This window comes from Hoplias malabaricus, chromosome 3, assembly GCF_029633855.1.
Source record: "Hoplias malabaricus isolate fHopMal1 chromosome 3, fHopMal1.hap1, whole genome shotgun sequence".
NCBI lineage: Eukaryota > Metazoa > Chordata > Actinopteri > Characiformes > Erythrinidae > Hoplias > Hoplias malabaricus.
Window position 1 is genome coordinate 44,118,353 of NC_089802.1, and position 25,516 is coordinate 44,143,868.

Below are 25,516 nucleotides of genomic sequence, written 5' to 3' on the forward strand. Positions count from 1 at the left end.
AGAGCATAATTATATATATATATATACATATATATATATATACATATATATATATATATATATATTGTGGACGTGTGTGGCACCTGTCATTTTGATAATAAAATGTAGAGGAAAAATGCACTGACTGCACATTTTATTAAAAATCCCCCCCAGGATGGGTGTAGGACTGAATGTAAATCTTGAGCTATATATTAATAGAGCCTTTCAGGTTACTTTTATTGTCTGGATCAGAAAAGTGCTGCTACAATCTGTGTGCAGCTTCTGTTACTCAGACTGAGTCTGTTTACACTTTGCATTATAATAAGTTTCCAATATTCAGATAATGTTCATAAAAGCATCCCAACATGCATTTGAGGTGGAATTTGAAGGTATGAAATTTGGGGTTTTTGTGAGTGACCTTCAAGTTATTTTCATTTAGTGTTTCTTTAGTTCAGTCAATTCCAGAGATAGTGTTGTATGCGTCGCCAAACCCTCAAGGAGCTCTTATTTTATTGGAGTAAACATTTTCCTGATTCCTGATTTGTGACTTCACCCTATCACACTATGGTCAGATCGCGATCTGATTACTCACACTATAATTGGAGGTGGTCAGAGACAGATCTTGACCACATATTACATAAGCATGAATGGCGTAGACAGTGCGTAATACACTTGCTGTAGACCCATTTTATTCAGAATCCAGACACGAAACCCATGTCAATGCAAGGTGTAAACAGGTTCAGTTTAAAGCCAGATTTGTTGTTTCATTTGTAATTTGTTCATTCCTGTTATTCTTGTATTTTCTTTGTGTGTTACCCTGTTTTCTCAGTATTCAAACATGGATATGTGTTTGGAGCCTACAAATATTCTGCTCTTTCTTTGATTATAAAGTCAGAAGCCATACGTGTGGGCCCTTTTCCATGCTTCATAATAATGCTCTTAATGCACATCCTGTTGATAAAGGATGATAAAGGTACAAGAGTTTCCATGTCAGTAAAAACAATCCTGTCTGTTGAAAGGCAGTGTGATGTTTTATTTCTTGAAACAAACCATCCACAATGAAGCAGGACCCATTTCATGTGACCCATTTCATCTCTCTCTCTCTCACACACACACATGCAGGAGAGTGTTAGGTGGTGAGTGCAATGCTACCTCCACTATCACGTCACTGTTATAAGAAATTTATTGATTTAGTCTTTCACATGGGCCATTATAGTGCTTGCAAAAAAATAATATATATATATATATGATTAGTAGTTTATTACAATTCTAGCGATCCACGAGTAACAGTGGCATGATTTTATTATGCAATGTGTGTCTACGTCAGTGTATGCCTGCGTGAATGTGGATGTGTGTGGGCATAAAAATGAAGCAGAAAAGGTGTTTATCATCATAAATGTTTGATTTTCTTTCTTTGGATTACTGAATAATTATTGTGTACCACCTTCTTAAAGAATATGTATCTTTATGCTTTAAAACAAAACAGTGTCTTTGAATGATATGTGATCCTTCGTTTTTCTTTTGCCTCTTTGAATTAATTACACTTTACTTAATTTAACTTGTTAATGCTTCGTGAAATCAGGGCGGCTGTATGTCTAACTGTAAATTAAGCTGTGAAAAGTCAACTGTGAATGAAATTTTTCTGTTGTGTTTTTCCCCCTGTGTAGTAAGTTAAAAGACCCTGCAAACTTCACCTTTGGAACTGAGCTCTGCTCCACCCACAAAGGCAATCTTTCATAGCAACTATTGCTAGGTTGGACAAGCTTTACAGGATGTTGATTCAAATCCCATTCGACCAACGGGAAGCTGTTTTTGTCTGTTTTTATTTTTCCTTTATTTTATATTAACATCCCGCTAAACATGCTATGCTAACACTGTTGTAGTGATTTGAATCTAGGCAAGTAGGACCAATTTGGAGCCAGGCTATATAATATTTTAGCTTGCTGATCTACATGCCTGAAACACTACCCTTGATCAGTCCTAACAATAAGAATCTTTCACATATAAAACACAGAAAACTAATATAATACAGCTTGATATTTTGGCACAGAATGGGATGGTTTTCCAATGCTGTGCATCTGTGGGTGGAGCATAGTTCAGGTACATCATGAGAACATGTAACACGGTTTTTGACTTTTTCATCTTGTTCTGTGCTTTCTTGAGTTCTTTTCAAGCCTTGGACTTCTAATGCCACTGCTTTAGGACAGCTTCTGTGTGTGTTGTGAGCCTCCGTTGCAATAGGACCAATGCAGAATAAAAGAAATGTCTTAATGTCTTCTTCTGTGACCATGATTGATAAAGCTGCAGGGGCTCTTTAGTCCCCTGCCAAGCAGACAACAAAATCCCAGTCTTCCCTGGGACACTGTGGACGCCAGCGACTGGCCCCAATCCCGTTTTCAGACTTTTAATTCCACACCTGTCAGAACCATGTCAATCGCAAGGACCTTTGCAGATGCAATACTGCCGACACTGCTGCTTACTAACATGACCTAACCCTTATTTTTCCCTGCCCTCATCTCCACCCAGGCTCCATCAAAAAGACTACCCCCCAAAAGAACTGCTGGCCCTCTTCCTGTTTTTGTCTCGTGTAGAGGTATCTGTATCAGTGATTCCTTTTGTGGATGCTTTGGCATGCTTTATCTTCTCTTACAGAGGAACACACCTGCCACTGGAAAAATAAGCCTTTGCTACTTCCTGTAGCTTCTTGTAGCTTATTGTCATCCTGTAAACCAGAAAACTTCAAATCTTCAAGAGATACCAAGCACTGAAAAATGTCTACATGCAAATTTATCCATTGTTTTCTGAATAGCTAATCATACAAATAAAGGCTTTTTAAATATTTCTGTGTGGAGTGGTGCATTACACTCACAGTTTCAAACTTCATGATTCATTTCAGAACTAAGATTCAGTTAGCTATATCCTGCTAACAAAACTAGTGTTCCCCTAAAGTTCCATCTTGGTGGTGGAAATTTTGCACTCAAAATGTTCCATCAGCGTGAATTTGTCCAGTTTTTTTTTTTTACATTCTCAGAAGTTTTTCTTAAATTGCAAAAGTATTCTAGGAACATTACCTCAACCTTATTTACACCAATAAATTTAAATTCTTGGAACATTCTTAGAATGTTGCAAAATTATGTTCTAAGGACATTAGCATAATTTTCTATTTTCGTTCCTGGGAATGTTGCAACAGAATGTTCCCTCAAAGAGGATTTATCCAGCTTTTTAATGTTCTCAGAATATTTATCTTAAGGTAAAAAAACATTACGGGAATGTTACCACAACCTTGTTTGCACCAATAATTTAATGTTGTCTTGGAACGTTCTTAGAATGTTGCAAAATTATGTTCTTAAAACATTATCATAAAGTTCAATTTTGGTTGTTGGGAACATTGCTTTGAAACGTTCCCTCAACAGTAGCCTGTCCAGTTTGCTTAATTTTGAACTTACAATTACATTCCCAGAATATGACCTCGATATCATTTGCACAGACAATTTAACATTCTATGACGTTGTCTTTGAATGTTCTTAGTATGTGCAATGTAAAAACATTCTATTAACATTCTATTAAGGCTGTGGAAACGTTGCTTTGTAAATGTTCCCTGAAAGAGAAAAAAGTCAATTTTTCCAGAACAGCTTATTTAGGTTAAGACATCTTTCTCCTGATGTTACCTCAACATTATTTATACTGACAATTTAATGTTCTTTGAAGGTTTATAGTTCCAGTTTTCTCATTCTTTCTTATTCACTCATTGCAAGTTAGTAGAATGTATACAGTATATCTTTTGTGCATTCCAGTGAAGTATATATTTTGTTGTTTTTTGTTTTTGTGCACATTGTGCCAGAAACGTGGAACAGTCAGCAGTGCAGTGTCAAAACTTGAGCTTTTTTCAAATTATGGTGCTTTTAACATTCCATTAACATTTTCTCAGTATGCAGTTATGTTAATCCCCATTAGGAGGACTCAAACATTCCCAAAAACTTTCTCCAATCACTCTGATTTACTATGGTGGTCTAATTCAATAATGATAAAACTCAGGTGCTATGATAATGACATACTGAGGCAAAATCGGTGCAAACTTAAAACATTTAAAAATGTTTATTATTAGACTTTAGAAAAAACAAAATCTGGTAGCTTTTTTTGTTCTTTTGATAATTTATGATGAGTAATGCCAGCGAATCTCAGACAAATGTCTCAGAATAACATAAATTCAGAGTGAGCAAGGGACTATTTCCCATAGCTACTGCAGAAACCGTGTGTCTTTGAGAAATCAGTTAACGAGATCTGCTCAAACTTTATGACAAGCCCTGGCTAACCGTTAGCTAGCTATTTTAACAGCTACAACCTACCTTGCGTTAGCTAGATAACTTTATATAATGATTCAATATTAATTAATGACAAATAAGTCATTTTAACAATGCAAATCAGCAGAAAAAAAGCTTGAAAATTAATGTATGTAGCTTTAGCAACATAAACTAATATGAGCCTATACAAACAGTTTACCCCATGACTAATACAGAGTTAACTAGTGAGATAGCTAGCTAAATTAGCTAATGTTAGCTAGCGTTAAATAGCCATTAACAAATGTTTGCTCTGTTAAACTGAAATCAGTTAACTAAAAAAAAAGGTGTTCAATACATGGGATAAATGTATATAATGTTCAACACACCGTGCATAAACCTGAGGTAATAATATCAAAAACATTATTTTATTCTTCATTTTTTAGCTTGTCAGTAGAGTGGCCCATCTAGAATAAACTCGACAAAATTGGCTCCATCCGGATTAAACTGGTTCCTCTGTCTGCATATTTATGTAACCATGGCAACAGTATGCAAAATGGGCCGTACTGTGGAAAAAGTGTCATTTCTCCTAACAGCAGTTTTCGTGCAGTTTTAAGTTTTAGTTTGTAAATGTTAGAAAACGTAAGTATAAAATAAAAAAAAATAGATTATCTTATATTAAATTATGTATAATAATAATAAATGTTCATGTAGTTGAACACAAACCGACCATTAGGGTCCCCAGAACTGACTGTAAATAATATCCCAATGTGTGTGCTCCTGGACAGTAGGGGGCGGTAATCTTTCATTCTATAGAAAAGTCAGCGTTGTTGAGCTAGAGTGAAACAAAGGCAGTGATTAAAAGCTAGCTAGAGAAAATCTCGGAGAGTAAAGCCCGGTTTTTTAAAGGTCAGTGTTAAATCCCAGCGGAGCCGTCTGTGTCGGTACAGAGTAAACGGGGCAGGGTTTCTCTGTAGACGGTTCCTGGACAGTTTCTCTCACCGCTGAGCTAACGCTCCTCTCCGGCGTTTATTGTGTTTATCTCTAGCTCATTTTGGTTTCGTGTCTGCAGATAAACATGTCTGGAGATCTGGACCTCTCTCCCCCTGAAGTTCCGGAGCCCACATTCTTTGAGAGTCTTTTGCGTTATGGCCTGTTTCTCGGAGCTATTTTCCAGCTCGTCTGCATTTTAGCCATAATCATCCCCTCGTCTAAGAGCCACGAACAGGTAAAACAGCCGGATGACCTGTGGAGATAGTGATAGTCATATATAAGCAGATATATAAGCTAGGCTTTGTAGGTGTTTGCAGATGTAGTCAGAGACAGTAGCTCATTTGTTGATGCACAATTTGTGTTGGTCATCCTCTAGTTCTTCATCAGTGACACAGTCCGGTCTTGAGTCGAAATATTTGGCTGGTGGGCTATTCTCAGTCCAGCAGTGACATGAAGGGGTTTAAAAACTCCAGCAGTACTGCTGTGTCTGATCCACTCACACCACCACCACCACCACCACGTCAGTGTCACTGCAGCGCTGAGAATGACCCTCAATGAACAATTAAGTGCAAATGAACTCCATTAATATACAGAACAGAGGGTACTGTTGCAGCATAGTCGTGTGCTAAGATTCCCACTGTTGACCCCTTCAAATATAGTTTAATATACAATACACAGTTGTATTAAATAGTCATATATATATATATATATATAATTCATTCATTCAGACAGACAGACCACCTTGAATTCCCCTCTGGCATCAATAAAGTATCTATATATCTATCTATATAAATAGTGTCTCTTGTTTTTGTGAGAATACACATGCCCATCCCATCCCATATAGCTGTCTTTCTATAAATACAGGGCATTTTAGAATATTAGAGATTTGATGATATGATAAAACTGAAATGGCAAGTTTCCACTAATAAATACTTTTTATCCGATCTTCTTTTTAGAGTACTGGTAGAGTAAGCTCTATACGTGTACTCTAGTGTCGATTACTTGTTTGTCTCATGCAATACAGGGTCAGTTTCATTTTGAATCACTGCTGATAGTCTGGTGTAAAACCAGTTAATTCTTGTTCAGCTCATGAAGAACATTCAGAAAGTGTAGACCAAACAGGTTTAAACCTCACCTCAGGTCACAGCCTGTGAGAAGTCTGATATGTTCTTACTTTGTCTGCACGCATTTCTCTGTGCTCTGCTTTCCTCCCACAGTCCAAATACACCTGTTGGTAGGTGGATTGACTGTGTGAAACTGCTCACATTTGTTGAGTATGTGACTAACTGAGTGAGTGTGTGAAATTGTCCACAGGTGTGTGTGTGTGTGTGTGTGTGAAAGTATGCCCTGTGATGGTCTGGCGCTCTGTCCAGGGTGTGCCACTGTGTTGTGCCCAGTAATTCTTTGCTCCGGACATGTTGTGACCCTGAACAGAACGAAGCAATCACAGAAAATAAATAAAAATAAAATCTGTAATTGAAGACACTCTCCCCAAAAAAATCTATCATTAAAAAGTTTATAGCGAAACCATTTTTTTTTCTTTAATAAAACCATTTTCAAATGTTCATTAAAGTATACACAGCAAGTTGTGTGTGTATAATTTAAATTTATATTTATATTCAGTTGTTTTGTTTTTCTGGCCGTAAGCCCACATTACAACAAAAGTTGGAAATCACAGATCTAGTCTGTTTTGGTTTTAATCGGGACTGCTGAGATATAATCTGTCTTCTCTTTACAGGAAGAGACTGCAGAACCAGCTGAAACCAAAAGTTCTGAACAGAGTAAAAAATCAAAGGCAGTCGCACAACAGATGCGACAGAAACCAAAAAAGGAGAGCAAGAAGAAGAGATAAGGCAATGGTGCTGGTATGAGTGTGCCAGTAAGTGCGAGAGTTAACCTTATGGAAGGCTGTGTGACAGAAATCACTCAGAAGCCTTCATCATGGACTGTCAACACAAACTTGTAATATTTCATGTTAAAATGAGTGTGTTTATGGTTACCATTTCATTTTCTACAATTTTCTTATGTTGTCGTTAACACTCTCTGGTTGTATGTCTTTGAGTTGGATCTCTCAGTATTGATGCTGGATTTCTAATCATGGCACCTTTTTTTTTGTTTTAAATAAATATAATAGAACACGAGCAATGTATTTGTTTTTCCTATGTAAAACAAAACAAAACATAAAAACTAATTATGTACCCAGTTTTTTTTTTTTACCTCTTGTAATCTCTTTCTATATATAGCCATGGAAAGTTAATCATTGCCTTTCTTGCTCTTCTTTCAACAGCATTTCCTTAACTAGTAATACAAGACCTAATGAGAGACTGGTCCAAACCTACACATTCTCCATTAGCTTACTTTTTAACCGCACCAGCTGTAATCATTAAATAGAGTACATCAACTATATGTCTGCCTCTGAACATCTATTATTTCTACATTTAGGACCTTCAGGCCTGCTTTTGTTAAGTCTCAGTCCACATGTATCCCCCTCAATTTACAATTTTACAACAAGAGTATACATTCAAACATAAAAGCCCCAGTAATAGTGATGCATGATTATATCAGAATCATTTTGGTTTTCCCATATTAATATATTCTCTGCAACTGTTAATGAAGAATAGATAAATCACTGAAAGAGCAAAGAGTTATATATAATTTTTAATAATGAATTTAATTTGAATGTACAATCATAAATATCTGCATAAAATGTATACTCTTCATAATCATATTTCAATGAGGATAAACTTCATATAAAAATATCAGGAGGAAAAGAAATAAGAAATTGATATTGCTCCAAGTTTTGAAAAGCAATGGATTTTAAAGTACCAACAAGTAGCATTTTCTATTAAAATCTTATAAAGGGCATCCTTGTAAAATCTTGGAAACAAATCCTTTCAGCAAAAACAGGAACATCCAATGTTTAAAGTTAATGTGTATTAACTCTCGACTTGCTGGTTGTCCATCAGTAATGTGACACAGATTAAATCGACAAGAAGAAAATGTTACTTACTACTGCTTTAAAATCTTTAGATATGAAATAAAAGAAGTTTGTACAGACTTCAAGACTATAGATGTGTCTTTAAAAGAGACTATGGCTCTAATGTGGAGAAAGACTTGAGGTGATTTTCTGGCCTTGATGTTACTGTTCCCTGGGCTGAACGGTCAGATCCTTTCTTATCACTTCATTCACTGTGGGAACAAAAGGGAAACTTCACTGAGGTCATGTAGCATATGAATGTTTGTATAAGTGACAGTCAAATAGTGTAAGGCTAGAAACAAGACGTTTCTAAGTACTGCTGGCAGTGAATTAAATTTTCAGCTGTGATATATGTTCTTGTCAGAGTAGTGAGTGTAAAATGCGCAGTCAGGGATACTGCAGTATGGGCCCCACCTAGACGAGGACTGTACACTTGTTCTTCACTAGAGGGCAGCTTCGTGCATCATCTGGCAATCTCTTATGCCGTATTTGGCATGGCTTCCTGTTGTTGAACAAGAGTGGGCTAAAATTGGAAATTTTTCTCTCTCTTCATTCTAAAATTAGATCAATGTGACTGTTACAGGTATCAATGGGCCTTAAATAGAAGGCAAAATGCCACTGTTATCCTCCTACAGTAGCCAACAGTGTCACTAGTGAAGATGAGAATGTAGGACCACATACCACATCCAGTGGTAAACATAATGTCAGTGAAATACTGTGTGATGCTGATAAATTGTCAAGTTTTTAAAATTAAGTCACACATGTTTGTTTGTTCTATTCATTATATTGGTGCCCTACAACAGACAGTAACAGTAAGTTGTGCCCAGAGGTTTAAACGGCTCATAACAAGGATGAACTGAGCATGATATAGTTGTTCACACGGTTAAGACCACAGTTAAAAAATCCATAATGTGCACATGTATACTGAATTTGAATTGACTGTATTTAAGATTGTCATGAAAGTAAACATAAGTATAACAGGCCTACAGTGTTACATTAGTCATAAGGAGGGCTTAAGCTCAGGTTTATAGACTATGCCACCACATAAGCAGTCCACCAGAACAGGTAATTTTACATATATATCAGGCTCAGTAACAACAGCCTTGTGAAATGTAATGTATAAATCGATTAGTAAAATGATCATAAAAAGGTGATGACTCTTTTAAGAACATAAATTTAGGAAATGTCATGATGTGATATTTATGGTGATTTAAATTTCACTAAGGAGCACTCATCAAGAAAAACATAAAAGAAAGCCTGTTTATTTATCAGGGTTTTTGCATTTAAACCTATTCTTGAAAGATCGATAGTCCACTAAGATCTACTCTGTGTATTGTTACACCAACTGACAGCTCAATATTGACCTGGCTTTGCCACAGACTATTTAAAGCCCTGACCCACATAGAAGATGCTGAAAAGGGGGCCATACTTTAGAGAACAAATGCATACAGACCTACATTAGACAGAGGGTACTTCCTTGAAACACAATGAAAAGATAAGTATCAACAAAGCCAGCAGCTGTGGCCGTCTGCTTCCTAGGCAGGTTAGCTTCAATAAATCACTTTTCATTATAGCTTTCTAAATGTCACAGTGAAGATAAGTAGAAGGGGAAAAGTACAGGTGAGCCTCATCTGATCCTCTGTATCCACATGGGAACAGAAAATGCTGAATTGGTTATTTGAAGGTTCACATCTTTAGTGAAGCAATCAATTCAAGAACCTCTCTGGCCTATCTTTTTCTGAGTGAGTGGGATCACCCTTCTCCTTCCCCACATTGTTTAGTGCATTGCTAGCTGTAAAGACACCTGGTGTGATAAGGGATGAACTAGTTGCTATAATGAAACCTGGGAATAAAGGCTAACTGTAGCATAGCTTTAAAGAAAACAGTATTGGATGCGTATATAATAGTTATTGAGGGGAAAAAGAGGAAAAGAAAAAGTGGCAATCTATTCACCATCATCCAGATACGCCTGGTCCAGGTTCTCCTGCTTGATTGTTACTCTTTTGGGATGCTGCACAGGAGGATTGGGCTGCTGCTGGCTATAGCTCTGCCCTGGAGGAGATTTCCCAACTTTAGGAGCTGCTCTCTGCACAAAGCTACTCTTGTGACCAACAATGGGGACAAACTCGGGCGCACTGAGGCCTGGAAACACAGAGGCAGCTGCTTCATAGCCGTGTGCAGTCACAGCGTACTGGTAGCTGGTGGGCTTGAGATGGGAGGCTGGGTTAGCACGGCTCTGGGGGATAGAGTGCACTTCAGGTGCACAGTGATTCAACGGAGGCTGGTAGTGACAAGAGCTGTTGTTGAGAACATCTGCTTGGCTGTGATAGAGGGTTGAGTTTTGCTGCAGTGGGAACTCTGAGGCTGGAGGGTAAAAGGTAGGGCTGGACCTTGGGGAAGCTGCGGCTGCCAAATTTGTTACAGCACAGGTGTTGGTTGGGAGCTGAGTGGTGTGGTGGCAGGACTGTGGAGAGATGCCTAGAACCTGACCCATGCTGCAGCCAAGATGCCCGTACTGATACTCATCCACTGGCTCAGCCTTTATCAGTGTCACTGGGAGGAGGATTAGAAGATGGCACAGAGAACTTTTGATTAGGCCGGGAAAGTGTGAAACATCTCACAAACTGCTTCAAAAAGAAAACTGATAATGATGAAGAGCACAAAGCTCAAAGAATATTTACAAATTTCCCTGAATTTCTGCACAATTAAATCATGAATGTATTCCGTTTAGAAAAAACAGCGTTAAGAGAATCCACAAAGCTATTACCTGGAATGTTTATATTGCCTGAGGAATTGTTTTACTGACATGATGTTTTGACTTACATTCAGGGAGTTATGAAAATAACATTGCATTAAAAAAACTGCAGAGACGGGTGTTTTTTGGACATTTTGTATAGTACCTAACATATCTACATTTGGACTGTAAATAGTGCCACCCCTGGTTCCTTTAAGTCATCTGAGTAAGTTTCTATACAATGCACCATTTCACATCATTCATTCATTCATTATCTGTAACTGCTTATCCAATTCAGGGTCACGGTGGGTCCAGAGCCTACCTGGAATCATTGGGCGCAAGGCGGGAATACACCCTGGAGGGGGCGCCCATAGGAAACCCACACAGACACAGGGAGAACACACCAAACTCCTCACAGACAGTCACCCGGAGCTGGAATCGAACCCACAACCTCCAGGCCCCTGGAGCTGTGTGACTGCGACACTACCTGCTGTACCTGATCCAGGTCAGGGTCACGGTGGGTCCAGGGCCTACTTGGAATCATTTGGCGCAAGGTGGGAATACACCATGGAGGGGGCGCCAGTCCTTCACAGAGCAACACACATTCACTCACACCTACGGACACTTTTGAGTCACCTTTTTGAACTGTGGGAGGAAACTGGAGCACCCGGAGGAAACCCACGCGGACACAGGGAGAACACACCTCACTCCTCACAGTCACCCGGAGTGGGAATCGAACCCACAACCTCCAGGTCACTGGAGCTGTGTGACTTTGACAATACCTGATGCACCACCGTGCCGCCCTCAATCTGAATTATGCATCTCAATAAATGAAGCAGAAACTAATAAAATTGCTGGAATTACCCAAAGCAATTTTCTAAGCTTATTTACTTTTGAATTAGTGGAAATAGGGTACATTTTCAGAAATTTGCTTTCATGAATTAATGGGGGCATCTGGATAAATGGCTACAGACAGGGCTCCTAACGGAACATCTGTGAAATGCTTTGAACAAAACAGCACTGCTCTCCCCCTGTCTAAACAGCCCTGTGGAGAAAGGCCAGTTCCAGCACCCGTTCCTTTAAATGACAATGGGCCATAGCTCAGTTCAGTGTGCTTTGTTCTCTTGTTTTCTCCATATTTAATCAGTACTCTTATTTCTCTCTGTTCCTAAGCCTGTAGTCCATTTTTGAGCTGGAAAATAAAGGCTGCTATTCCTCTTCTGTGGCTTGCCTGAAATATGGCTGCTTTACAAAAAAAAACAAAAAAACAATCCACTCTTCTTTGTCACCCTGGGAAGTGAATTACTTGTTTAGGCCTCATTATCTGCCATGTTGCCCTGCTGTGTGCAGGGCTTTGAGGACACTGGGTCATAGTGGAAACAGAATCACCTGAAAGAGGCATGTAGGTGAAATGCTGTGGCTGACTGCGCTTCCTCTTCCCGTTCAGCACACAGAAATTGACTTTGGCTGGGTGGTAGATGTTGTGGTCCCGATATGGAGGAATTTGCACATACAGCATATTCTGAAGGGGACACAAAAACCATTAAACCCCTAACAAATAATATATATATATATATATCTTCCTTGACAAGCTTCATACTGCATGAGCACTTACAGCTTGGCTTTTTTCTCTGTCAACAGTAGCTTCTGTCTCCCATACTTCCAAACCATCTGTAAGAAAAAGGAAAATAATAACTGATATAATATGTAAACCTGTAGGGAAGGCTCACTTATTTCTTTTGCATTGCCTCTCTTTCAAAAGCACCTTTTTACACCAATAAACTCTTTCAGCATCTGATTTTATTGTTCAGTGTCACAACAAACTCGACTCCCACTGCATCCTTTCCGTGACTCTGGTGCGTAGGCAAAGTCAGCAGAGAGTCCCTTTCATGTGCAGAGGGTGAAGCTCCCCCCTCCCCTCACACCTCTGTGTGGCTGCCTACGCACTCCGTGTAGAGGAAAGGAAAGAGAAGACTCTGCTTGTAGATTGTATCGTTGCACTGCCTAACCACATCCTTTAGCACCACGCTGCACACCTCAATGGAAAATGGCGTCGAAACCTATATTCACCAATAAGTAAAAAAACTACATGTCATGTCATTAATGGGTCAGTGGTATCTGTAACAGCTGAAATGTCTTTGTGGTTTAAATGATGTCTTAACTGGTGATCTGAACTGTACAATGTAACAGTATGAACAAATCCTCTAAGTTCAACACATGGCTCGGGGTGTTACTGAATGCATTACACAAGTTGAACAAAGAAGGGTTAAAATATCAGAAATAAATGGCCATTAAAGCAAAATGGGATTTCACTGAAAAAGCTTTTAATCGGTTTAACCAAATTTGTACTTGAATCAAGTTGTGTGGCACAAAATAAAAATCTGTTGAGGGGAAAAACTCACATTTAAATTGCCAAAATGCAAGATTCAGATTTTAATATTAGGATGACAATGTAGGCTTACCTATTTAACTACAGTGTGTGGGTGTTCTGAGGTCTATCGACGTTCTCTGTAAACACTGACAAAGTGACGTGTGTCTGTGTGCGTGTTGCTGCTTTGCAAGCCTGTTATCTGTCTGCTTCCCGTTCTTACACTGTTGCACCAGAAGTGCATTGACCAAACCAGACTCCGGTGTACAATGCAAACCAACAGGCAGGCTCCAAGCTGATATGCAAACGACATGAATACAACTCCAAAACAAATTACATGCTAATGTTTGCCACATGTAGAGGACAATGCCCCCAGGGGCTTGAAGTGCTAACACAGTGTTGGTAGTGATGATGGGAGATAGTTAACAAGGATGAAAAATTAGGTCATGAAGGTTTGTCCAAAGTTCACACTACACTACACACCTTGGGTTTTTTCAGTGAAGAACACCCTCGATTCAGAAGTGAAATTTTGTCCAGTCAGGATCATCTGCAGGCCTCCCAGCACTGAGCAGCAATCTACGTCTTGCCTCTCCACAGCCGGGTGCTCTTGGGCCGATCTTTGAGCTGCAAACACACGGAACACAACAAGTACAGCACCGTCACCTCCCACTGCAACCGTAGGAATCAGACTTCCAGACAAAACCTCAAATAGCAAAAAGAACATTTCTGCCAAACAATGCTAAGTTCCACGTTAGTATGATGTCATGTTAATGAGGTAGGGCTGAGGCTTTCTATGCGCTTCACACTTTAATTAAAATCATGATTTATGCATTATATTTATATCACTATATCACAATGTCTATAAATGTGCCCATATCCTAATGAAAACAAAAGTTAATCTCATAATATTGTGTAATAATCCAGGAAAAAGATATAGTTTCTCTGGATTAGGCGATGATTTGATTACTTACAGCACTCGATGGGGTGTGAGGACACTTGAAGGGAAAGCCACTGACCCCCAGGCTGAGGCACATGGACACGGAAGACAAGCCGTACACGTGTGTTCTTCCGTCCAATGTCTGTCTCACCTTTCCGCAGCTCGATATCAGCATTCTTCAGCTTCAGCATCCCAACACAGTCCACACTGAAAGAGCCAGGTATGTATTGTTTAAAGATTCAAAAGGACCCTTTGAATAGGTTAAATGAAGATAATGATGGTGGTAAACTGGATAGAAGGTAATCAACTTATATTAAATATACTGGAAACAAAAATATTATAATCGGGTCTACATCATCATTAACTATGGACAGAGAAATTCAAAAAGTTCAAAATTCACAAAAATTCACAGCAGATCATCTCGGTTGAATCATAAAAAAACAACATAAAAATGAGGAAAATTTACAACAGTGATATAGTAATTGCTATTAACTAATCTAGATGACTGTGTCGCAAAGAATTAGCAAATAATGCAAAATAAATGTAGGAAGAATTACGTTACAATTTTTTATACAGAACCAGCATAAATAAAATTCACAAAAAACTTGATTTTTGTAGAAAACAAATGGATGATGATTCTTCTTGGACAAACAAAACATGCAGTGCATCTCTACAGTCAATTGGAGCAAGTAAAAGGTAAAGAAACTAATAGTAATTTCAAACTACCTAGAGCAAAATTCAGCTACATGAACCATAATTTACAGAGCTATTTAAGGCCACAATCACATTTTTAATCAAAAACCAAAAACCCTTTTGATCAAATTCTGAGGATGTTGTGCAACATCTGCTAGCTCTCCAGTGGGTTTGCATGTTCGAAACTGGTCTAATGTGTTTACAAATCCCCAGTGTCAGTAAATGAAACGCTGAAAAGCATGAACTGAGATGAGAATATTTTCTGCTCCATAGGTGGGTAATATTGACTTATTTCTGCTGTTTAAAATCATTTACAGTGGAAATGTCTCCAAATTCAGGAGACTGCTAACTGCAAGAAAACACAGATTGACAAAACTGAACAAATCAAGTTACTAATGAGTTAGTAAAAACAGACATTAAATTTCAGACATATCGATTTATTATTATTTTTTAAACATACCATGTAATGTATACCATACATGCTTGTAATCTAATACTATAATTCATTCATTCATTCGTTCATTCATTGTCTGTAATCCTTATCCAGTTCAGGGTCGCTGTGGTTTCAGAGCCTACCTGGAATCACTGGGCGCAAGGCAGGAACACACCCTGGAGTGGGTGCCATTCCTTCACAGGGCTACACACACTCACTCACATCTACGAACACTTTTGAGTCATCAGTCCACCTACCAACGTGTGTTTTTGGACCGTGGGAGGAAACTGGAGCATCCAGAGGAAACCCACGCAGACACAGGGAGAACACACCACACTCCTCACAGACAGTCACCCGGAGCGGGAATTGAACCCACAACTTCCAGATCCCTGGAGCTGTGTGACTGCAACACCTACCTGCTGCACCACCGTGCTGCCCTAATACTATCATAATAAATAAAATTATTTTAAAAATACTATCATTATCTAACAAATATAAAGCTCAGTTACATAAATAGGTTCTTGAAAGCTGGAACAATACCGCAGTGCAAAAGGCCTTTTCTGCACTGAGGTTTTTGTTTTCAAATCACATTTATAATTTATGTATTTTATATATTCTTTCACCTGTTATATTTCAAATTGTTCTTCTACTATGTTACTTTTCATTTTCATGTGTTTTTGCCGAGGAAGGTACTGAGGTAGCAGCTAATGGGGATTGTAAAATAATCAAAACGAACAAATAAACATACAAGAACAGCACAATACAAGCAACCTCTAAATTTGTAACAAGCCCAACATGATATCTGTCCAAATAAATAAGAAAGGATTGATCAAATGTTTAAAAGCAAGAGAAACACTAAATTCCAACATGAACTTTTACTGGGGAAATTATTGCCCCAATTTTCATATTTTATATATGGATATAGAACTAGTACAAGAAAAAGTGCCTTAAACACCTTGAAAAAGATAAAGCAAATACAGAAATTGTTGTGTGTGGCCCAGTATCTTACATTGCTCGCATGTTGTCCTTGGGCTCCAAAGGTAGCTCCAGAACTTTGGTTCCATTAATAATTTTCTCATGGCTGCTGGTTGTGACGGTTTTCCCAGTGATGCGATGAACCTGGTAGAAGGCGTGTGGTCTCACTGCTCTCTCATCCGCCGTGCCAATAAAGACCTGCAGAGCCAGAGCTTCTCGCCCTCTGTATCCATGCAACTGAGTCACAACAACAGTCAGACATGAAGATGGAGTAAATTGCACATATCCCCGTTACTGACTGTTAAAAACACTAGGTGTTCTAAAGTTTGCAAACTCTTTGGAGTGCAGTGTTCCAAATCTAGACACCACGCTCAATTCCAAGCATGGGCTAAAGGGTTATAAATCCCAACACCAATCGGTCCGTGATGATTTATCCATCCAGTGCTTTTGGGCTGAGTTGGAGGGGCATTTTTTGATCCAAAACTAATGAACACAACATCAGCACTTAACTGAAAACCATCAAATCCTCACAGCATGTTTATTTACCTAGACCCAGAACAGAATACCATTTAAATCCCCTTTTTTTCAGAAGAAACATTGACGTTTTAAGTGTTTGACCATTTACAGTACTTTGATTCCAAAGTGTCCTTTTACAGTTCTGCTGTGCTGATTTATTAGGCTAATTATTAGGCTATTATTCAAACAAGTAATTGAGGCTTATGCCCCACACCACAAACCACATCAAGTTGTTATGTAAGTCATCTCAGACAGACCTCCTTTTGTGGTTTCTGACAATGTATGACAATGTTACCGATTGTAGTAGTAGCCGCCCTGAGGCCTGAATATCCATACTGTTCTATATAGATAGTAGTATTCCATAGAAACCACATAAGTCTATATGAACATCACAGCATATTCCTCCATTACTTCATTTCTAGCCTTGTCTCATGTCTCAGCTGAATGACAATATTTGGAGTAAGGTTAAATACACATTTCATCTGTAGCCAGGTCATACATGTACATTTCACAAGAATGGAACCTTGGGGAAATTATGTAAAGGCGACCACTAATCTGACAGTGGTATAAATTATGATTCATTTTTATTTTCTAAATTAAATTCTGAAACTTTTAGGTCAAGAAGACAAGGAAATGATGTTGAAACGCTTAATTAAGTAATTCACACAGCTGTTCTAGCTGTGATTGTGTTCAGTTGCACTCTACCCAGTTGCTGCCCTAGTGCACTGTGCAAACAATGGAACAATGAGTTAACAGACAATGCACAGACAGAGAGTAAGCCTTCCACATTTTACATATCTGACATGACGTTTTGTGTTTCACAAACATAATACCCCAATACAGGGCTGAATGATATATTGTTAATGCATCGTTATTGTGATGTGCGCATGCGCGATTGTCACATCGCAGGGCATGCAATGTCACAAGCAGTGAGGACAAAGCTGGCTCTACATATCTCCATCATTTATTGTCTTACTGTCTTACTTTAGAAGCAGAAAAGAAAGACAGACTTAGACACAGCAGAGGGGTGTGCACACAGCATGTGTGTGATGGGGGAGAGAGTGAGAGAGAGAGAGAGAGAGTGAGAGAGAGAGAGAGAGAGGGAGAGAGAGAGAGAGAGAGGGAGAGAGAGAGAGAGAGAGGGAGAGAGAGAGACAGACGACCACACAGCCCGTGTCTGACAGAACGAGTATGAGAGGCACACCACGTGTGTATACACACTGTTCTAAAGCTGTGGTGCTAAAGAGCTAACACCACGCTTGCTTTCATATTAAATAGTTGTATACAGCTTAATTTACAACTTTTTTGCTGCTCATTCTCATTCACCACGACATACCTGCCCAGTATCATTTATTTTACAGCATCCTTGAATACACAGCTTGTTGCTGTGAAAAATGGTGAAAAAAAAATTAAATGACCCATTCATGTTAATTCTCTAATGTGATATTGAAGCTCCTGTGTCCCTTCTAAACAACACCTTCATAATTTCCAGATGAGCCCCGTATTACACTACGAAACACGTATTATTAATAAAATGACATTTTCCATCATTGACTTCTGAGAAAAATTTCTGTCATTTTTAATATCGCAATATATAATCGCAGAAAAACAAAATAATCGCAATGTAATATTTTCCCAGTATCGTGCAGCCCTACATCAATATATAAAACAATGATATATTAACGGAAAGAAAAAGCATCAAAACACAATATTCCTGAAGAGAACTAAATGCTGATTTTACACTGGCATTTCTAGTAGATCAGTTCTGCATGAACAGTTTGAAATTTGACTATACAGGGCATGTGTCAACAGAGGCCTATTTATATTTTCAGGAAACATGTCGATATATAGATGAGAGGAGGTAACACAAAAACATGTTACAACACAACTCCAACACTCCTCTACTGCTATTACACTGGTGAGAAATGTTTCAAGACATCAAGCGTTTCAGAAGTGTTACTGATACAAAGCCACAAGTTCTCTTGTTTGATTTGCTTTAAATATTTGCGACAATATTAGTTACAGTACCACTTTGTACCACCAATTTACTCCACTGTTGTGATTTTCTGTTTAAGCCATCTCAAAGGATTTTCACTGTTAGGTGGGAATATTTAGGCATCTCTGTTCTGGTTGACGTTTGCATGATGTAGTCAAATAATTATCTCCTTTTCTTTATTGTTTTTTAGCTTACTTGAATGGAGTATAGTGTAGCATAAAGTTTGTAGTGCTACAGGGGACATATTGTGAGAAAAAAAAAATCACCTGTTCAGTGCAGTGCATGAGCACATTAATTTGGGAATCTGGGGGCTATACCCACCAACAATCAGCGGATTTGTGGTCTGCCTGAGTCTGAAAACACGAGATAAAAAAAAGTTGTTCTGATTTTGTACGGCATATTGCATAGAGTCCAGAGACTTTAGAGCTGTTCTGCCTCCTTATCTCATTTTCTCCAATCACAGAACAAAGAAGAGCTTACACAGAGCAGGACAAACAAAATGGGAGCAGAGGAATAAGAGTACTGAATAAGTATGGGGAAAATGAGACCAGAGAAGAAAGAGAACCAAGCAAAAACAGCTAAAAAACATAGCTTCTGCTCCTTGCTCCGTACGCCTGGGCTCTCGTGCTGAACAGAAATATGGCTCATTTTTAAATGAAAAGGTAAATCCTGATGTTCTGGGAACTTAGACAAACAGAGAACGCTGCTATGTGGGTTGATCCTTGTGGTAACTGACGTAATTGTAGGTTAAATTCTGTGAAATTGTGGGCATGTTCAATCATAGTAATATCCTACATTTTTACATCCTTCAAGCAAGGCTTCACAGACGCATCCTTCCTTATCCTTCCTGATAAAGTATCCGGTCACCTATAAGATAATTTTACAGTAGACCAATGCAAAACCAATATTGTTTATAACATTATGTGAACCAATTCTGAATAGTTCTAGAGAGAGTTGTGATGCATCTAAGAATCGACCATTTTCCTCAATCCGTAAGTCACTACATGCTTTCACCAAAAACATATTGCAGTTATGTACATAAAACCTTTACATTAATTTTAAGTGGCTTCAAGTATCTTAAATTGTTAACTCGACAAGGCTGAATTCATGTTACTATAGGGCTGTCAATGTATGGGTAAGGGTTTAAACTGAAGCAGTAGTGTAAAACAATGGAATGGGTTCTGTGATAGTGTGGGCACCAACATCAAGCTTCATTTCCATAAATGAGAACACCTCAGCTTACTTGATAACAAGGAGTTACTGTCACTGCGAACACGTAACCCACCACAAATACATACACACAAACAAAGTTCTCTTCTCTCACCCATCTAGTTATCTGCAAAATCTTACTCTTTCAACACCCACCCCACCTTTTACGTCTGTATGTCCATGCACCTTTGGAATTCACTGACCTCCATTATCCCAACCCATAAACACAGTCTTCATACAGTGGGCAACAAAGCTAAAAGTATAAATTCAGAAAACTTGACTAATGTTATGAAACATGATATTTCTGTATTCTGTGGTATGCAAACAAGTTAGAATGAACAAAAAAGCACCAAAAAATGTCTCATATTCAAATGAATTATGATTCAGAGGCCTGGATTTCATGATTTCTCTTGATTTGTTTATTATATTAGCTCATAACCTTTTTTCTGACCCTTAAGACATTTTGCATTAGATTCGCACAGGTGTTAACGATTCCAACCATGGTTAAAAAGCTTTGTGCCTTGTTTAAAAGTTTAAAAGGGTTTAACTTACTGCCAACTCTACAGTGCTGTTTAAAAGACTGTTATATTACATGACTGAAAACCTACTGAAAGAGTGTGTCCCCTGTTTCTGAATATGTGATTACAATTGTTAAAACAAGCTAAATCATTTATGCAAAATGTAAAATAACTCTGATGTAAATCACAACAACATAAAAAAACATGAGGAAACCTTACACTATCAGTGCTAAACAATAAAATATAATAGTCATTTCATTGAAAAATTCAAGATACTCCAGCACTAATTTTATTTGTATGTATGTTTTGTGAACAAACGTATCTTTGTCTTAGTTTCCAGTTTTAGTTATAATTCAGTATCTGACAGTACTATACATTAGATGCTGTTTTAAGCATCTATATTTGGTCTGTATCTGTGTTATAATCATTTCTTTTCAGTGCTGTAGGAGCACTGATGATTTCCTCGATATACTCAGATAAACATGTCTTTGACGTAATTTATCACAAAAGTAAGATATGTCATATTCACCACCCCCACAGTGCACTATCTCTTGCCCACAACAGACACATTCATTTCTGTACCTGAACCACAGGATGACCTCCTGAAGCAGCTTTAACTGCCCCTCTGCTGCCCTCCGTCTCATACTGGGCTCGGTGGTGCTGTCTGGGCTGGACCTCTATACTCAGCTCATACTCTTCAACACTGCTGGGCAGAGCCCACTCCAGAGGATGCAGCGCTGGTACTGACATACTGAAAAACAACAGAGAGGCGCCATCACGTACTCTGTGAAAGCTATACAAACTTAACAAGCATGTTAGGGTTGAAAACCATTGTCAAGTGCACGTTATACTCATGCATAGAATGAAATTTAATTTGATGACATTTATTAATTAAAATAAAAATGAGTCAATAATAAAAGTTGAAGAAATAATTAACTCAGTGCATCACAAAATATTTCATTCCAAAATAATGGAATTTAAATATTTTGGTACGCATTAGTTTTCTCTTATTTAATACACAAATGTGAGGAACTACCACAGCAGTGGAATACAGATACTATACGTTTTTAAAATAATATTTATTTTTTCATTTAAAATATACTGTTTTTGTCCTACTTTTAAATTAAGTGCATACTTTTGGTCATTTATGGATCAGTTGTGATATCAGAAACATAGAGATATTTGATGACTAAATGACTGTCTAAACATAATACAGGATGTCTAGATATTTCAAACTGATATTTGATGACATACTAGTCGTATTCCGGAAGGGCAGGCCCTCACTGTTAAAAAATCTTCATTTTAGTATCCTTATTGCCTTTGTAACCCTACAGAAATACATATATGTTTTCACGATTTCCTTTATCACTAATGTGGCTTTGGGCAGATGTGTTTACAAAAAAATATTGGATATTAGCAACAGTCTAATTTAATTATAAGTTGATTGTAACTATTAATATTTACGCAGTCAAATGGAGCCGCCACCATATAAGACGATTTACCTGCACATCCCTGATGGCAGCTGATTGGACCAGCCGAGGTTTGGCATGGTATAGAGGGTCTCCAAGATGGGTTCTGTCTTAACTTCTTGAGCAGTGGGGAAGAAGGCATGCTCTGTTTGACTGTAGATGGGGTAGCCTGGATTGGGTCGTACAATCTTGGTGGGGACTGGTTTGGTGAGGTTTTTGTTGAGGCTGTCAACAAACTCTTCCATGTTGGTCGGAGGTCTATACAGCTCTGGAGGCTCTTCTTTCCCGGCATGGGGTGAAGGACTTCTGGAGCGCGGGAGCACATGGCTGGGGTTCTGGTACTGCTCATAGGTGCGTTTGCCCTGTGGAGACGTTGAGCGTGAACCTGGCCGCGAAGAAGGTTGTCTGAAGTTGAGGAACGTCTCCTCTGTGATGCTGGTACGTGGAGATGTTGTTGGTGATGTCCGAGGTGATCCAGATGCATGGATGGCCTGGAGTCTCGGACAAAGCTCAGCCACCGTCACCGTGGTAAGGCCACCGCCGCCACTGGGTGAAACAGACGGAGAGGGCACGGGGGAGCAGGCCTCTGACTGCCAGCTGGTAGAAGAGTTACTGCTGGCAGGACTCACCAGGTTCTCCCTGTAAACAGTGCTCTGGTATAGAGGAACAGTCAGTCGCCGGTTGATGTCGACTGGAGCTGTCTGGACATGATCGCGGTGGTGATGGTGCAGATCAGGGCATGTGATCTCAATCCTGGGACTCTGGGTAGGAGCAGCTCCAGAGTGCAGCGGGAGTGAGTGGCCAAGAAGGTCCCTTAAATCTGTCTCATGACAAGGGAGGGCGTCTTCAGAAGTTGGCTGATGGTAGGACTGTTGACTGAGAGATAATTCACTGTATAGAAGATGAGCTGCACTGGGACAAGCTGAGGACAGATCGTCATCTGTGGACAAAATAATAAGCATATTTTGGATGTCTTTTTAAACAGTTAAAAAATAAAACTAAGAGCAAACTATTTTAGCATGGAAACTCTTAAATTTTAGCAACTAAACTCTTTTAGGAATACAGATGACTTTATCCTATCAACTGCTAATAATAAAAGCAATAAGAAAAATAACGATTCAGCAGCATCAATAGCAAAATGCTTTTTGGTGATGTATGTTTTAAAAAATTGTATTTATATATTTTTAAATACATTTTAAAGAAACATTAAACAGGACTTGCATCACTGGAAAGAAGCACTGATCCTTGTATAGGATCAGTTATTCATGGCTCCTTGAGCTGTCGTGGTTGAAGAACACCCTTAAAAATAAAAGTTTTTTAAGGTGTCTTTAGCAAATGTAATGGTTCTTTAAATTGTCAGAGTGATATATTAAAAATTATGTTTCAAAATGCATTATAGGCCACTTTTAAAAGTGTTAATTTCTCTTATGATGTACATTGTTGGGAGTTGTTTTTATAAGTGAAAGACTTATTATATCTTATTATAATTAATACTCCCTTTATTTGAGAGATATAAACGGTGTCCCTAATCCACAAGCTGTTATACTTCTTTGAACTCAAAACAAATATACTACTACTACTACTAATAAAAATAATAATAATAATATCTTACAAGTGTTTATATGGCATTTTGGAATTAAATTATTTAAATATAGCATATATTAATATGCCTTAAGGGCTTTCAAGGCTTGTCTTCCTCTAAATTAAAACATGTCATCACTCAAAAATTATTATGCTGGTCTTTGGGGGGTATTGTAATATATAAAATCTCTTTTGATAACAAACTAAACAACAGGCCAATACATTGATTAAAAAAAGACTGTAGAATACGAAAACACCGGAATTCGCCCAAGGAGAAGACGGACACACTGAATAACAAACCCTGAGCCCCAAACCTGTTCAAACCAACTGACAAACTGGCCTCTGGGGAGTAACTAAAGTCCATTAACTGACCTTGGTCATCTTGCGGAAGATCATTTCCAGTGTGGGGGTATGTAAAAAGAGGAAAAGGAAAGTCCAGCTCGTCTTCACCGTTCCCCGCAGTGAACGCGGCATCACAATATTCATAGTTATTCATTTATGGATCACTTTCAATCCCACTCTTCACAAACACTCTGAGATACGGACGCCTAGAGTTCACCAAAGCTGAAAAAAGCGCGGGAAGAAGTGAACACATAAAACCACCAGCCTCGCTGGGTCTAAAAGAACTATTTGTTAGTTAAATGTTTCCCTCAGAATGCCTGACTAACAGCATTCAGATGAGCAGCAGCCTCGACTGACAGAGAGAGAGAGAGAGAGAGAGAGAGCGGCTTCCTGTTCAAACAGAAAAAAAAGCTTGAGGTAAACTTTCTCGAAAATACCCCAGACAGAGGAGTGCAAAGATAGCATGGATTCATACACAGTTAAAAGGATTTAACATCATGCAATATATTAAATCAAGATAAAATTATTTTACATCAGCAACAACAACAACAAAGTGATGTGAATGACAAAGCAACGGCTCAAAATACCCTTCGGTAAAGCCCAATTTTCTAAATATCTGCCTTATTAAATGGTTACTTCATAAACAGATTTATTCATTCTCGTTACTTCTGACATCTACCATTCTAGGGAGACTTACACAAAGTTTAACAGTGGGGTTGATGGGAACCAAGTCTATGCCTAGAATTCTCTGCCTGGTGGCTTACTCATAACCAAATTTAAAATTTATTAACAACATCAGCATTACATTTAAAAATCTTGGTGTTTTTGAACGTAAATAAAAAGGTGTTTGTGCTGTACTCAATCCAACCTCTGGTTCCTATCATCAATTTTCTAAAGAAATGAGACTGAAAGTTTCTCAAACTGTCCCATTTCACATGAAACTAGTCAGAATGAGTTTAAGTGAGTAAATAATGCAGCAAAATTGGAAAATCTATGTAAAATTCCCCTTTAAGTTCTGGGAAACCTAAAGAACTGCAGTGAAACTTAACACATCCAGCATCAGAACTGAAGTGTGTGCATCTCTTTTACCTATATCAGTTGCACGCTTGGTATAAAATATTAAAAACTAAAAGCTCAAAGCTAGGGTCAGCAATCACAGCACTACAGATGCTGTCAAAACAGTGCTAAAATGAGTCTGTGACTAAAGGTTAATGTCTACAAATATAGTGTAAAAAGTAAATAAGTATAAATCTATCAAAATAGTACATAAGTACATGTAGGGTTAATGTAACTACCCAACTCTGCCCATAAGACTTCACTTCACATCACTGGTCGTATCTGGCATTTTTCAAAATGTCTTGAAAATAAATGCAAGATGTGTTTATGTTCTTATTCATACAGAATACAGTGCAGAAAATAACAAATAGACATTCCTTTTAATTAGTTTATGGTGCTTCAATTGTGGACACAGAAGCTCAGCTTTTAAAATCTACTATAGAACTGCTGCATGAACTTGAAT

General features: G+C 38.3%; 2 protein-coding genes across 5 annotated transcripts; one reads left to right on the plus strand and one right to left on the minus strand.

Annotated features, from left to right (window-relative positions):
- Positions 1-4,781: 4,781 nt before the first annotated feature.
- On the plus strand, positions 4,782-7,627 carry manbal (mannosidase beta like). Of its 2 annotated transcripts, none has more exons than XM_066665559.1 (3): positions 4,782-4,898; positions 5,329-5,484; positions 6,988-7,627. In XM_066665559.1, exons 1-3 carry the CDS (start codon positions 4,887-4,889, stop codon positions 7,099-7,101), a joined length of 282 nt encoding a protein of 93 aa, XP_066521656.1. In that variant the 5' UTR covers positions 4,782-4,886; the 3' UTR covers positions 7,102-7,627. The 2 variants fall into 2 exon arrangements, with proteins under 2 accessions (XP_066521656.1, XP_066521657.1); XM_066665560.1 differs by lacking the exon at positions 4,782-4,898 and adding an exon at positions 5,056-5,165 and having other exon boundaries at positions 6,988-7,624.
- A 314-nt stretch (positions 7,628-7,941) lies between these two features.
- LOC136692232 (nuclear factor of activated T-cells, cytoplasmic 2) lies at positions 7,942-24,408 on the minus strand. 3 transcript variants are annotated; one of them, XM_066665450.1, is made up of 11 exons: positions 24,028-24,408; positions 22,108-23,014; positions 21,188-21,356; positions 16,401-16,603; positions 14,300-14,472; positions 13,812-13,952; positions 12,576-12,631; positions 12,350-12,482; positions 10,180-10,779; positions 8,641-8,728; positions 7,942-8,438 (listed from the first exon to the last, which is right to left on the minus strand). In XM_066665450.1, the coding sequence occupies exons 1-10, from the start codon at positions 24,149-24,151 to the stop codon at positions 8,670-8,672; spliced, it is 2,565 nt and encodes an 854-aa protein (XP_066521547.1). In that variant the 5' UTR covers positions 24,152-24,408; the 3' UTR covers positions 7,942-8,438; positions 8,641-8,669. The 3 variants fall into 3 exon arrangements, with proteins under 3 accessions (XP_066521547.1, XP_066521548.1, XP_066521549.1); XM_066665451.1 differs by lacking the exon at positions 8,641-8,728; XM_066665452.1 differs by lacking the exons at positions 8,641-8,728; positions 10,180-10,779.
- Between the last annotated feature and the right edge of the window lie 1,108 nt (positions 24,409-25,516).